The sequence below is a fragment of the Equus caballus genome, chromosome 24, assembly GCF_041296265.1.
Source record: "Equus caballus isolate H_3958 breed thoroughbred chromosome 24, TB-T2T, whole genome shotgun sequence".
NCBI classification, from domain to species: domain Eukaryota; kingdom Metazoa; phylum Chordata; class Mammalia; order Perissodactyla; family Equidae; genus Equus; species Equus caballus.
Genome location: NC_091707.1, coordinates 33861380 through 33875899, shown reverse-complemented (window position 1 = coordinate 33875899; position 14520 = coordinate 33861380). Strand labels below are relative to the sequence as shown.

Sequence of the window (14520 nt, the reverse complement as noted above, 5' to 3'; positions counted from 1 at the left end):
AGGGCGTACAGGGGCCAGCCCTATGGCTGAGTGGTTAAGTTTGCGTGCTCTGCTTCGGCAGCCAGGGTTTCAGTGGTTCGGATTCCAGGTGCAGACGTGGCACCGCTCATCAGGCCATGCTGAGGCGATGTCCCATATAACAGAGCCAGAAGGACCTACAACTAGAATATACAACTATGTACTGGGGAGTTTGGGGGAAAAGAAGAAGAAAGAAAAAAAGATTGGCAACAGATGTTAGCTCAGGTGCCAATCTTTAAAAAAAAAAAACAAGGAGGCGTACACATATCTGTTGAAGTTCCTGCTTTCACATCTTTTGGGTATACACCCAGAAGTAGAAGTGCTGGATCATATGGTAATTCTATTTTTAAGTTTTTGAGGAACTACCATACTGTCTTCCACATGACTCCACCATTTTTTTTTTTTATTGAGTTATTGATAGGTTACAATCTTGTGAAATTTCAATTGTACATTAATGTTTGTCAGTCATGTTGTAGGTGTACCACTTCACCCTTTGTGCCCACCCCCCACCCCACCTTTCCCCTGGTATCCACTAAACTGTTCTTGGTCCATAGTTTTAAATTCCTCATATGAGTATGACTCCACCATTTTAACATTCCCATCAGCAGTGTACAGGGTTCCAGCTTCTCCATGTCCTTGCCAACACTTATTTTGTTTTCTAATAGTCATCCTAATAGGTGTGAAGTGATATTTCATTGTGGTTTTGATTTGCATTTTCCCTAATGTTGAGTATCTAATCATGTGCTGATTGGCCATTTATATATCTTTTTTGGAGACATGTCTATTCAAGTCCTTTGCTCATTTTTCACTTGGGTTGTTTGATTTTGTTCTTGAGCTGTAGGAGTTCTTTATATATTCTGGATATTAACCCCTTATCAGATATATGATTTGCAAATATTTTCTCCCATTCTGTGGGTTGCCTTTTCACTCTATTGACAGTGTCCTCTGATGCACAAAAGTTTTTAAATTTGACATAGCCTAATTTACCTATTTTTTTCTTTTTTTCCCCATGCTTTTAATATCATATCTAAGATATCAGTGCCGTCATGGCCAAATCCAATGTTACGAAGCTTTTTCCCCATGTTTTTTTCTATGAGTTTTATAGTTTTCCCAGCACCATTTGTTGAAAAGACTGGTGAGAATGATGTGTCAATGAAGGTTCATCAGTTGTAACAAATGTACCACTCTGGTGGGGGATGTTGATAATTGGGGAGGGAGTATATGAAAAATCTCTGTACCTTCCTGTTTATTTTTCTGTGAACCTAAAACTGCTCTAAGAGACAAAATCTTCTTTTTGTTTTTCAAGGCTATCGTTTTCCTATTGAATAGTCTTGGTACCCTTGTTGAAAATCACTTGACCACACAGCTGAGGGTTTCCTTCTGGACTCATTGGTCTATGTTTGTCTTATGCCAATACCACACTTTCGGGATACTGCAGCTTTGTTAGCAGTGTTGAAATCAAGAAGTGTGCGACCTCCAACTCTGTTGTTCTTTTCCAGGATTGTTTTGGCTACTCAGTGTCCCTTGCACTTCCACATGAATTTTTGATGCATTTTTCTATTTCTGCCTAAAACCTCATTGGGATTTTGATAAAGACTGCATTGCATCTGTAGATTGCTTCTTGTAGTATTGACATCTTAACAATACTGAGTCTTCTAATCCATGAGCACAGGATGTTTTTCCATTCATTTATGACTTTTTAAATTTCTTTCAGTAACACCGTGTAGCTTTTTTGAGGAAGGTGGTCCTGAGCTAACACCTGCCACCAATCCTCCTCTTTTTGCTGAGGAAGACTGGCCCTGAGCTAACTCCATGCCCATCTTCCTCTACTTTAAATGTGGGACACCTGCCAGAGCATGGCTTGACAAGCGGTGAGTAGGTCTGCACCTGGGACCCGAACCTGTGAACCCCAGGCCACCAAAGCAGAACGTGTGAACTTAACTGCTGCACCACCAGGACAGCCCCAACATTTTGTAGTTTTCAGTGTACACATCTTTCACCTCTTTGGTTAAATTTATTCCTGTCTTTTTTTTTTTTTTTTTGATGCCACTGTAAATATAATTGTTTTCTTCATTTTTTTTTTCTGGATTGTTCATTGTTAGTGTTTATAAATAAAACTGGGTTAAAATGGTGCAAATTGGGTCCGCTCTGCTCTCTGTGGTTTGCAGAGGGAACAAGGCATTGGGAGGCCCGGCAGGGAGGAGGAGGAAGGCCAGGGTGGGGATGAAGGCCGTGAAATCCCTAACATTCTGAATGCGGCTTTTTCTGGGTTGGGCATCTGCTTGGTTGCCACAGATCTCTGACGGATTGCCATGGCTCTAAGAAGGAAGGCATTGTAGCCAGGTTCTAGTTTGTTTCATGTTTCTGCGGGGGTGAGGGTCTGGAGCTTCCTGGTCCACCATCTTGCTGATGTCACTCTCCACGGCTTAAGACTTATTCCCTAAGCAGTGTATCTTCAAGGAGATAATTAAGGACCCAGACTGGGAGGGAACAAGGGACAGGCTGGTTAGGAATGGGGAGGGAGGAGGGCCCTGAACCACTAAACTGAAGACTCAGACGTGATGCTGTGGACTTGGCGGGCACCTGTGACGATGTCTGGCAAGGCCACAAAGCCAAGACAGAAGTCCGGCCAGGCCAACCCAAGCCTCGTCCAGTACACAGAGCTGAGTGTCACAGAAACAGGAGGATGAGGAGCACCTGAAATACTTCTGCCTCACGTTCTATGAGGGCCGTCCCCTCTCCCCAACCCGCCAACCCCCCCCCCCACCCCCACCCCAGGGCTTCGAGTATATTTTCAGAACCTTAAGTGAATCAGAATTATGAATGCCACCCCCAGCCCTGCTTCTCCCCTCAATCTGAAGAGTGAGTAGCTCAGCTCCCAATGGCTTCCCCCTGGACAGTGGACCCAGCACACAGCAAACACATGATAAATCAGCCCTGACAAGAACATGGCTCCAAGCAGGAGGATGCCTTCCCACGGTGTGCTGGTCCTCTCTCCAGATGGCTTCAAGAAGTGCTGACCACTAGCCTCATCTGGGAGCCCAGTTGAAAATACAGGAGCCTGGGCCCCTCCCCTAGAAAGTCCAGTTCAGCAAGTCCACGTGGGGGCCCAGACATCTGTATTTTTACCTAGCCCCATGGGAGAGGTGAACGGCCATTATCAGGGAGCACTGGTCTAGTTTCCTCCCCAGAGTTGCCAGCCTCTGAGCTCGTTTCCACTGCCTGCATGTCTGGTGAGGGCTTTCCAAGGAAGGAGAGAGCAGAACGGGACTGGGTTTAGGGTTACCCTCCCCAGAAGTCTCAAATGGGCAGTTTATCTGACCCACAGTTTCAAAACAGAATATAATAATAATACAACTTTTGAATTAGTTCTCAGCATTATAATACAGATTTCATAAGCCAGACACAGAAACATAAATACGGTATGACTGCACTTATGTGAGGTTTATGGAATAGGCAAATTCGTAAAGACAGAAAGTATGGGGCCGGCCCCGTGGCTGAGTGGTTAAGTTCTCACGCTCCGCTTCGGCAGCCCAGGGTTTCGCTGCTCAGATCCTGGGCATGGACATGGCACTGCTCATCAGGCCACACTGAGGTGGGTTCCCACATGCCACAACTAGAAGGACCCGCAACTGAAAATATATAACTATGTACCAGGGGCTTTGGGGAAAAAAAGGAAAAATAAAATCTTTAAATAAAAAAAGAAAAGTAGAACAGAGGTTACGAGGGGCTGGCGGGGGAAAGGGAGGAGTCATTGTTTAATGGGTACAGAGTTGTTGGGGATGATGAAAATGTTTGGGTATAGACAGTGCTAATACACAACAATGTGAACATATTTGATGTCATTGAATTATACACTTACAAATGGTTACAATGGTAAATATTATGCATATTTTACCACAGTAAAAAGAAAACAGATTTCACGTAAAAATCTGGATTTCTGCTTTCTCTTTAAAAAAATAAGCGGGGCCTGACCACACTGGGTCACACTCTGTATGTCAACGGCTGGCAGGAGCTGAAACTGCTGCTGTCCTTCGGTGAGATGTGTTCTCACTTTTGCTGTGACCCCACCACACTCCAGTGTCACTTCTACTGTGCCCCATGGATATGACCTGGCTGGCCCCCATGAGCATTGTAGGCTGTGGTCCCGGCCCCACCCCATCTCATTTCAGTCCCCACCAGCTCCATTCTGCTCTCCAGGCCTTGTCCGTCCCTCTCTTCTAACGCATGAGGGGAGGCCAGAGAGTGGGCAGCCATGTGGGCAGGCACTTTGTGTGCCTTGAGCAACAACAACAAAGGAAGAGAACAAGAGTCTGCCCTCACCTCCCCAAACTTCCCCCCGACCTTGAAAGGCCTCTGACACTAGAAGATCCAGAATGATAAGCCTGTGCTTTAACAGACCCAAGTGACCACGATTCTGGAAGAAGACTAGGCTGACGGCCCACCTTACAACCCTGGTGCTGAGTCAGCCTCTCTGGGTGATGCCATATGATCAGCCTGTCCAGCAAACACAACCTCCTCGAGGCTGGCCTCAGTTTCCTAGAGCCTGTCTTTATCTGCTAGACTCTGATTTCCAACTGCTCGAAATATGAGAGGGTTCAGGACACACTCCCCAAAATACGGCACCTTGGCATGATGAATGTTTGAAGCTGGAGGAGGCTGAGAAAATGGCAGAAGCAGGAAGATCCCTCTGACCTCCTCCCGCGGCCTCACCCTTTTTCCCTGAAACAGGCCTCAAAGCCCTCCTGTGAGAGGCGCCCTCCCTACACTCCGAGGAAGGGAGCATCCTTATCTCTGAAGACAAAGGGACCCCCCCATGACGAATCCTGACAGATGGGCCTTGCGCGGTTCCCCCAGTTAGTTACCTCGTACTCTCTGACTATTCACATCCCTCACGACTGTCCATTCCTTGTGAAAGCTACCACAAAAGTACATAGGTCTAACTGTTCCTTCACTTCCTTACGAAGAAAGAGTAAAGCTCCCGTGTCATGTCATACATACACTACAGAAATCTGGATGATTTTCTCCTGTTAATGTGACTTGTCAGTTTAATTTTTAGACCCAGTCAGGGTCCCTAAGAGGGTCCAGGAAAACCTTTTCCTCCTCTACCAGTTCCATCCTTGTTCTAGCCCTGCGCTGTCCTACCTGGCTATTGCACACATCCCATCCTTGCTGGGAAATGTGGCTTATCTGTAAGTGCAAAATACATGCCCATTTCCAAAGACTCAGTATGAAAAAAGAATATAAAATAGTTTGTTAGTAATTTTATTACTTGTTGAAATAATATATTGGATATATTGGGTTAAATAAAATACAGCAGTAAAACTAACGTTGGTCTGTTCTTTCTACTTTAAAATTTCTATTTTACCTATTTTTGACTTGGCTACTGCAAAATTTAGTTATGTATGTGGCTTGCAGTAGTGGCTTGCATTTTCTTTCTATTGGACAGCACTATTTTCGACAGCCCAGCCAGCTGCGGCTTCTATAGAACTGATTCCGTAAGGTCACTCTATTTTCTTTCCCTCGAAAAGCAAACAGATTCACTCCTACTCTGGTTCTGGGTTTTGCGGGACTACGAGCTGCCCAAGAGTCCTTGAGGAAGTGTCAGTGCTGTGGGCTCGTCATCGGGGCTGGAGCTGACTTGAGGCTCTCTTCCAGCTCCTGCATCTCGCTCACCCTGTGCCATGAAGCCATCACCAGACTCCAACACAAAGCCCTCTTCCAACCCTAGGCCAGTCACAGTGTGTCCACATCACTCAAAACTCCACACAGATCATATTCCCTTGAAACAATGGAACAAGTGTTGCTACAAACTGCCAAGCTGTTCCCACCTGTGCAACTGGTCAGAGCGGACCACAGAAAGGGAACAGCCTGGGCTGCAGTCTCAGACACCCCTTCCCTCTCTCACCCCAGCTCAGGCCTCGCTGGTTTCTCCTTCCCAGAGACTGGAGCCCCTCCTTCTTGTGGAGCTAGGCTCAGAGACAGACTGAGCTCTTTCGCAGTTTACAGCACAGCAGTGGGGAGCCAATGCTGATGCTGGGGACTTCAAAACAGAAGACAGGTGCCAGGCCCTCCAATTCTGGAGAAAACTGCTGGACACTGAAGACACTGGGGCAAAATTCAAACCTCAGAATCCTGCCCCCTTTTTTTAAAAAAAAAAAAAAAATGTTTTATCCCCGTGAAGACTCAACACTGGCTGTGACAGGCGTGGAGGGGGAGCAGAGTTCACATCTCCCTTCTACCACTCAGCAGCCGTAGGACCCCGGAGAAGGCTGCTGCATTCGTCTAGGTCTCAGTCTCTTCATCTGGAACAATGGGGACAGTTCCACCTGCCTCACAGAGCTGAAGAATTAAACCGTGGATGAAAAAGTGCCTTGCACATGGTAAGTGTTCAATAGACATTAGCTTCCATCCCTTCAATTTTCCCATAGCAATTAGGCAAAGCAGATACTAAAAACCTTGTGGAGAACTGAAAAGAAATCCTCTATACTCTGCTCTGTTTTTTGCAGGTTTTTTTCTGGTTTTGTTTGTTTGTTTGTTTTCAATCTGAATCTTGGTGCCTGGTACAATTTAAAAACCCAGGTACAGGAACTCTGCCAAGGCAAGGACGATCTTTGCAGCCCTCACATAGCATCTGGCCAAAGGCAAGCGCCAGGTAAATGCTTGTTGAATGAATGGAGGAGTGTTGGATTCAATGCAAGCAGGGGCTGGTGCACGTGTGGAGCACATAAGCAGCCCTAGAACGAGAGGTCAGAGTTACCAGGGTGCAGGGGTTCTGCTGATCAGTGTGAAGCTGGCAGGCCACGAAGAATTATTCTGCGGAATGACATGTGGAATCTTTGTGGAGCCTTTTTTCTAAGCAGCAAAGCTCAAGGTGCTCTGTTAATATTTTTCCTCCACTCAGCCATGCTTTACTCAGACAGAAAGGTTAGCACACACGCAGAGGAAGCGAACCTAGTCATCTCTAGGAGAGGAAGCATAAATAATTCAGTTTTTCCTAATTTTTTTTTAACTTAGCACAATTGGTTAAACCTAAAAGCTCAAACTTAAATAGATGGCTCCTTGATACAAATACATGCCTTCAGAGTGTTTTCACACGTAAAATTCTGAGCATTTCCCGACCGGGGTGGGTGTTGGGGGTGGGGACTGCATACTATTCTTTTTAAATTTTAAAGATGGATCTGGTGTTCAATTCCCTCACAGTTGTGTGAGGACGGCTCTGAATACTATTGGTGTATGCTTTCTGGTTAACAGAAAAAGGGTTGCCTTCTCTGATCTCAGCAGGCCTCCTGAGGACTTCTCCCCGTTAGCTCTCCTGTCTCCCCACACAGCAGGTCCGGGACTGCAGTGGCCTTGTCTGGACCCTGTTCTGCTCATCCGGGGATTCAACCCTCAGGAAGCCTGAAGGGCCCTGCCCTTCGCCCCCAGGTTTACCCTCCTAGAAAGGAAAACTCCAGTAGTGTCAAACCCACCAGCAGGGCTGCACAGGGGATGTTAAAATCCAGTCACATCCCCTTAGAGGGTAGGGAGTTGGCAGATGTCCCTCTCAATCCCTATTTCTTCATTACCCTGAACCAAAGATCCGTCTTGTTTCACCCCCAGACCTCAAATCAATTCAATCTTCAGAACATTCAAAGCTACAGGTGAAAGAAAACTGACTACAGGATTTTATGTTGCCTGTTTGTGTGCTAAAGAAGCCCCCTCTGTCAGCTTTCACGGGCTGCTTACGCTATTACCCCAGAGGCAGGACCTCCCTGTACAGGGAAATTTAGCTCAAGTTCCCTGCCTGGTGCTGAAGAGAACAGAATGGAAATTTGCCTTTAGAGAAGATTTGGAAATTTCTGATCCAAGTGAGAAATTTAAATGAAAGTTTAAATTTTCTAAATGCAATGAACAGGTAAAAGAAAACAGGCCTATAAGAAGTAAGGGTCACTGGTCCATTTGCCAAACATGTGGCCACAACTACACGTGCTTGGGAAGAAGTGGGACCAGAGGCAGTGGTCCAGATAAACGAGGAGTCCATAAAGAGTTGCGTCAAATAATTGGGAAAGGCCATTAGATTCAACACACGCCTGACTTTCTGGGTCATAACCACATTGAGATGCAAAGAATTTGAGATTGTCCTTCCAAAAAGGAAAGAGAGGGGATTAAGATATGAGCTTTCCAGGCCTTTCCAAGGTTTCTAGGCCTTGGAAATTCAGAGCCAGGTTTCTACTCCATCCTGCTGGACTAGGCTATAAACCACAGGGATGGAGTTTGGCACACAGCTTTGTTCCCGCTGTCCCGGCTTCAGCTGTGAATAAAAGGAGGTAAGAATAGTGCCCAGCACCAGCAGGGCACCTCTCCACGACTCTGCAGGATGGGAGATGCTGACTCTAGGACAACTGGCTGCTCAGGCTAAAAACACCTCCCAAATTCTGATGACACCAGAAGAGTCTGACCCCCAAGGGCTGCTCCCTGACAAAGAACAGCTTTCCTAAGTCACAGGTCGAAGCTGATGGACTGACAGGTTCAGTAAAGAGATCACATAAACAGCACATGCTCCAGAAGCATGCTTTCTGCTGGGGGAGGAGAAATTGTGGGTGAAAGAAAAGGTCCCCTCCTTTTGTTACCCGGAACCTCTCACACACTGTCACCCAGTCATCATCACTCACTGACACTATCAGTCACACCCAGCCAGTCACCCAGAGTCACAAACACTGCTCAAGTCAGAGAACTGCAGGCTCCCACCCACACAGTTAGGGACAAGCTAAGCCACTCAGTCTCACAATGACATGACGCCCGTTGCTCTGAACATCCGCAGATCCTCTACCCACCTGACTGCCAAGGACAGCTATGGAGCAGGCTGTTGAAACCTCATTAGCCCCGAACCAGACGGAAGCGACGCGGGAGGGGACGCCCAGGATGAAGACCTGGGCCACAGAGCAGATGACCTGGCCCAGCACAGTGACTGGGAAGAGATGTGGCTTCAGGCTGCCCAACTTCACCCAGGCCCCCAGGCAGGTGAGACCGGCGGCGATGAGGGTGATGGTGCTCAGGCTGAGTTTCTCCAGCAGCCAGGCCCCCGGCACGAGTAGAGGGATGTAGATCAGCATGTAGCACATGGACAGCCACTCGATGGCTACGGTACTGACCCCGTAGAAGTTCATGAAGATGTTTTTGATGGAGCCGTACTGGATCCACTGGAAAGCGTTGCACATGGAGGAGCAGCTGAACACCAGGATCACCGCCCATCGGCGCTTGCTCACCTTGATCACGCTAAGGTCCTCGGGGCCAGAGCTACTGGGATGGGCCAAGACACCAGGTTGAGCTGAGGTAGTGGGGTGCACCGAACTGCTGGGGTACGCAGAGAAGCTGGGGTGGGCCTAGAGGCTGGGTTCCGACTGGACTGCGGACTCCTGCGCAGGGGTGCCATTGCACTGCCGTTGTTTGGGATCTTCATTCTCCATGACCACAGCCTCCCCTGGAACCCTCGACAGGTGCTGAGGACACCAGCGGTCTCAGGGGCCGGTGGCCTCGGCTGGTCCCCTAGAGCTGACGAGGCATTTGCCCCGGCCCGCCCACGAATAAACGGAGACCCCAGCCTGCGCTCACCCCGAGATCCTACTCCCACGTTTCCTTGGCGACCTCTGTCGCCGACCACTGTCCCCAAGCCAAGGCAGACGCCTCAGCCGGGTCCTGGCCATCGGGGCCTGGAGTCGTCCCAGGGCGTTCTGGCCGCGTTCAGCCCCTCCGTCCTGGCAGAAGTTCGCTCCTTGCGCAGCCACTTCGCCGGTTTCCGTTCGCTACCCGGGCCGGCTAGGGGCCTCGCCCCCTCGGGCGCACGTGACCGCCCCGCCCGGTCCACCCCAGCGTAACCCCCGCCCCACCTCCACTCCTGCCCGCCTTCTCCAGCCGGGCTGGCCCTGCAGCGCAGTTGTTTCGCCACAACTTGTGGTGCATTCCTCTCACCTGCCCCGGGCGCCGTGGAAACCGCCGGTTAACCCCCTCCCACGCACGGCACCTCAAATTCATTAGCCTCCCTCCCGGGGACCCCGCAAATAAGTCTCTTCGCCCTTCCGAGGTGACTCTCCAAACAGAGTCTCCTCGGTGCCGGGCCCCATCCCTCCGCGCGCGCACCGGTGCCCGGCGCCCCGAAAGCGCTCTGGGGAATCCAAGAGGGCTTCCCGACTTTTCCCCGCTTGGCTGGGCTCCCAGACTCCCCCAGAACTTTCGGCAGAGAGAGAGATTTGTGGATCTCCCGGTCTTGTTGCGCTCCTGGGGTAAAACTCGCTGTGCTCTTTGCTTCCCTGCGGACATGGTCTATCTTGGGGAACGCGGGCTGGAACCTGTGAGGGAGGGCTGTTCTTTCCTGATGGATGCCCGGGCGGCCTCCTAGGCGGGGCCCTGAGGGCGGAAGGTGCAGGGGAGTTCGCAGACGTTGAGGATCTAGCGGGGGTGGGTTTGTGGTGACAGGCCCAGCACAGCGCTGCCTCTGGGCGGGGTCTGTAAGTGGTCTTTGCACCCATGTACCCTAGGCTGCCGCCTGCTGGTCTCAGCCCTTTCCAGAGGGTAAGCCCTCAAGTCCTCGCCTCCAGAAAGGCAGGCCTGCAGGGCGGAAGTGCCTGTTCCCACTGATCCCTTTCAGCCCTGGGGAGGGATCAGAGCCCAGCTTCTCCCTGGGTGCAAACACCGGCTTAGCTACTCCTAGGTGTGTACGGTAACTTAAGGTACTCCACCTCTCTGTGCCTCATGTCTTCATCTGGAAAATAAGGACGGTAAAATAGCACGACCCACCTCAGAGTGTTGTGAGGTTTGAACAGTTAAGGCATGAAAGCACTTTGAAAATTCTGGCAGGTTTGTAAGCATTCCATGAGTGTTGACTACCCTAGGATTAAAAAGCTAATGATTGTTATATTGTGCTAAACATGACCACTGCGTTATCTCATTTAAGGATCACAAGAATCCTGGGATGTAGTTAGTATTGCTTCCCTGCATTTTACAGAAGACAAAACAGCTCAGAGAAGAGAAGTAACTTTGTGCTTAAGGTCTGAGCTGGCCTGAAGAGCCATCATTCTCACGCGAGTTTGTGTTCATTCAAGCTACAGCCCAGCTGCTCAAGTGTGGTCTGGGGACAGCAGTGTGGGCATGCTCTGGAAGCTTCTTCCAAGGGCAGCAGCCCAGCCCCACCCTGGACCTACTGAATTACAGGCTGCATTTTAGAGATCTCCAGGTGATCCGTCTGTTTGCACATTAAAGTTTGAGAGCCTCTGGGTGCCACTGCCTCCCCATGGTTTTCTTTTTTAACCTTCAGACCAAAATGAAGAATTTAAAGCTCTGGGCAGTGGCACTAACTTGAGTTGAGCAATAAAATCACATCCTGAGCTCTTAACATTCCCAATGCCTCAGCCACAGCACAAATCAGGGTCTATGAGACTGGACCCCGGCCCATGCATGTTTAAAGATCCCCAGGGGACCTCAACATGCAGCCACCTGTGGGCACCTCTGGTGGAATTAGAACCACTGGTTCCCAGGAGAGGGAAGGCTGCTTGGAGGCACCCACTTTTCAGTGGAAATTTGAGGTCTTGGATCATAATGGGAATGTTTGAAGAGGGGTCTCATACCCACCTGAGAATTTCCACACTAGGTCAACATCCCGTCTTCCTGAAATTCCACCGGTGTTTCCAAGCCTTCTCCAGGGAGCACAGAACCTAGGTTCTCCTGGAACCTTCTGAGACCTCTCACTGTTTCTCTTCCCTAGGTCATCAGGGTCCTCTCCCAAAAGCCTGCAGAATATATTCTTCACTTCACTTTACCGAAATGGAAACTGAGGCCCACAGAGTCACACTGTGTTATCAGAGTCACACAGCTAATTAGCATGAGAACAAGCAACAGTAAGACAGGTTACTCAGTTCGCTCCCATGCAGCCTCTCCCACATGCTCCTCTGAGGCAATGCTTCCATTTGGCGAGAAGCCCCAAGGGGTCTAACCTGGGATTCAGCAGTATTTGGGGTCGCCTTTTATGGTGGAGCCTGTGGGATCTATTGTGAGCTCTGGATTCAGTCTACTCAAGATCTGAAGCTTGGGGCCGGCCCCATGGCTGAGTGGTTAAGTTCGCACACCCCTTTTGGCGGCCCAGGGTTTCGCGGGTTGGATCCTGGGGGCGGACATTGCACTGCTCATCAAGCCACACTGAGGTGGGGTCCCACATGCCACAACCAGAGGTATCCACAACTAGATATACAACCATGTACTGGAGGGCTTTAGGGAGAAGAAGTTAAAAAAAAAAGAAGACGAAGATTGGAACAGATGTTAGCTCATATGCCAATCTTTAAAAAAAAAACTGAGTGGTTAAAAAAAAAGATCTGAAGCTGTGTTCTGCCATTGTCAGCTTTGGGATCTTGGGCAAGTTAATTAACCTCTCTCTCCTTCAGTCTCTGAAACTGCAAAATGAGCATTGAAAATACCTGCCTCATAGGGTTGTTGTGAGAATTAAACAGGATAATGTGTCAATTGTTTTCAATAAGAATATTCTGGCAGCCACGAGGGTGGTGCCGTCTCTTTGCTGATTCCCACCGGGGGGAGGACAGCTATATAGATAGTGGGCAGACAGCACATGGAGAGAAGTATTCTGTATTCATCCTTTGAAAACCATTCATTGAGCAGCTTATTACATATTATATCTATTTAGCTGTATGTTCTATCTATAAGTATCTATAGATCCACCTTGAAGGGGAAGGAGAAATACGTTTTAGGGATTGCTTCCTGAAAAGGGGCCCTGGGTCTTGGTTCTGTGGCAACTGCCTGTATGAGGAGCTTGAGGGAGCCTCTGGCAGTGAATTCAACCTGTCGTGGCGCTCTACAGAATGGTGGCAACGTTCGCCCCCTAGAGGCCAACAACAGCTCCCGCAGTGAGAGGACAACTTCGAAGGCAAAACGTCACAGTATTGACAGCTTCCCAGCCAGTCAGCAGAGGCTGGAGGTGTGGGAGGCTGGAAGTTGGCTGAGTGCTGGGAAGGCCAACTTGCTAAGGCAATGCATCAGGTTGAGACCCTGGATTCGTCCCTCTTAAGAAATACCAGAACTTGGAATTTGTAAAAATGTTGCCCTTACAAATCTTACATGTGTATTTATATGCGTAATTCTGTATACTCACCAATATCCTGTTTGCCTTATCCCCCACACTCCCCATGTATTTCCAGCTCCTGAGGACTTGTGTGTATCTCTGTATTCAGTGGAGCATTTAGAGAGAGAAGCTACACAGCGCATGCTCTCAACACCTGTCGGGAGAATTGAGTTGAATTACACATTGCCATGAAATTTCAGAAAACTGAGACAAAGAGGAGATCCAACATGTTTTCAAAGATATAAACTGGTTGCATAAAATATTTTCTAAAAAACACACTCCCCAGAGTTATCATCAAACGTGGAAACTGGAAGTCAGTGGAAAATGCTTTCTGAAGGAAAACCATTTCCTGCCTAGAATTCTATACCCAAACTACCAAAGAAAAAAGCATGAGAAGAGAATCAAATATTTTCACACATGACATGCAAAGTTTCAAAAAAAGGTACTGCCTTAGCCTCTCTTCCAGAAAGCTGCTAAAGGATGTACTCCACCAAAACAAGGGAGGAAACGAGAGGCAGGTGATGAGAATCATCAAGATCATGGGAAGGAAGATCCCAGGAGGACAGCCATGGGCTGGGCATAGAAAGCAGTCTGTTCAGATTAAAGCTGCTCAAAAGACTCCAGGGAAGATGTGATCAAGAAGATGACGCTGATAGAATTGTGTTTGAAAGTATGGTGAGGGGGTCTACATAATTGGGGGAGAATTAGGGGTTGGACCAGTGATAAGTACCACGAAGTATAACTAAATAAATGGGGGTGGGGGGACATGATTACCAGCTCCCGTGGAATGTAAAAGGCATGAAGGAGAGGGGAAAAATCATGGTGACCTCAAGTGACTCAGTTGTGAGTAGCATGAACCCAGTCATAATAATGTGAACGCTGAAAGTTGATATAACCAAATATGATAGAAGCATTTCGGGAGGATGGGGGAGTGGGAAGTGGGCACATGTGTGTGGTGGAGATGAGGGTGGGGTTAACAGAGCTAAATCTTTGTCTGCCACATTGGAAAGTCAGGAGCTGATTCCTGACAGGGACAAAATCAGGAAGGTTCCATATATCCATCTTGTGTAGAGCTATGGAGGTAAATACCAAGAGAATCATCTAATAAGAACTGAAAGCAATTGCCTCAAGGGAGTGGGAACGAGGAAAGAAACTGACATTTTGATACATGTCTCCTTGATTCTTTAAACTATGTATAACCTTGGTTATGAAAAAAACTTCAAAAATTTAAAAATAGAAACAAAAGGAATGGAAGTGGACTTGCGTCACCGAGGCCCACAGGTGACGCCTAGGGGTGTGGTCAGTTCCGTCATGGAGTTCATGATGTTGGTGCTACAAATGGGCACCCAAGTCTCCAGCGCTGGGACCTCAGGGATGCTGTGTCCTCCAAAGCTGTG

At 48.5% G+C, this 14520-nt stretch overlaps 1 protein-coding gene across 1 annotated transcript in view; it reads right to left on the bottom strand.

Annotated features, from left to right (window-relative positions):
* Nucleotides 1–12280, bottom strand: part of LOC138920665 (choline/ethanolamine transporter FLVCR2-like) — a 28802-nt gene extending 16522 nt beyond the window's left edge. The window contains exon 1 of the mRNA XM_070250179.1: nucleotides 8835–12280. Coding sequence (XP_070106280.1) covers nucleotides 8835–9218 — 384 coding nt within the window. The 5' untranslated portion in view covers nucleotides 9219–12280. The remainder of the gene's footprint in view (nucleotides 1–8834) is intronic.
* Nucleotides 12281–14520: the final 2240 nt, after the last annotated feature.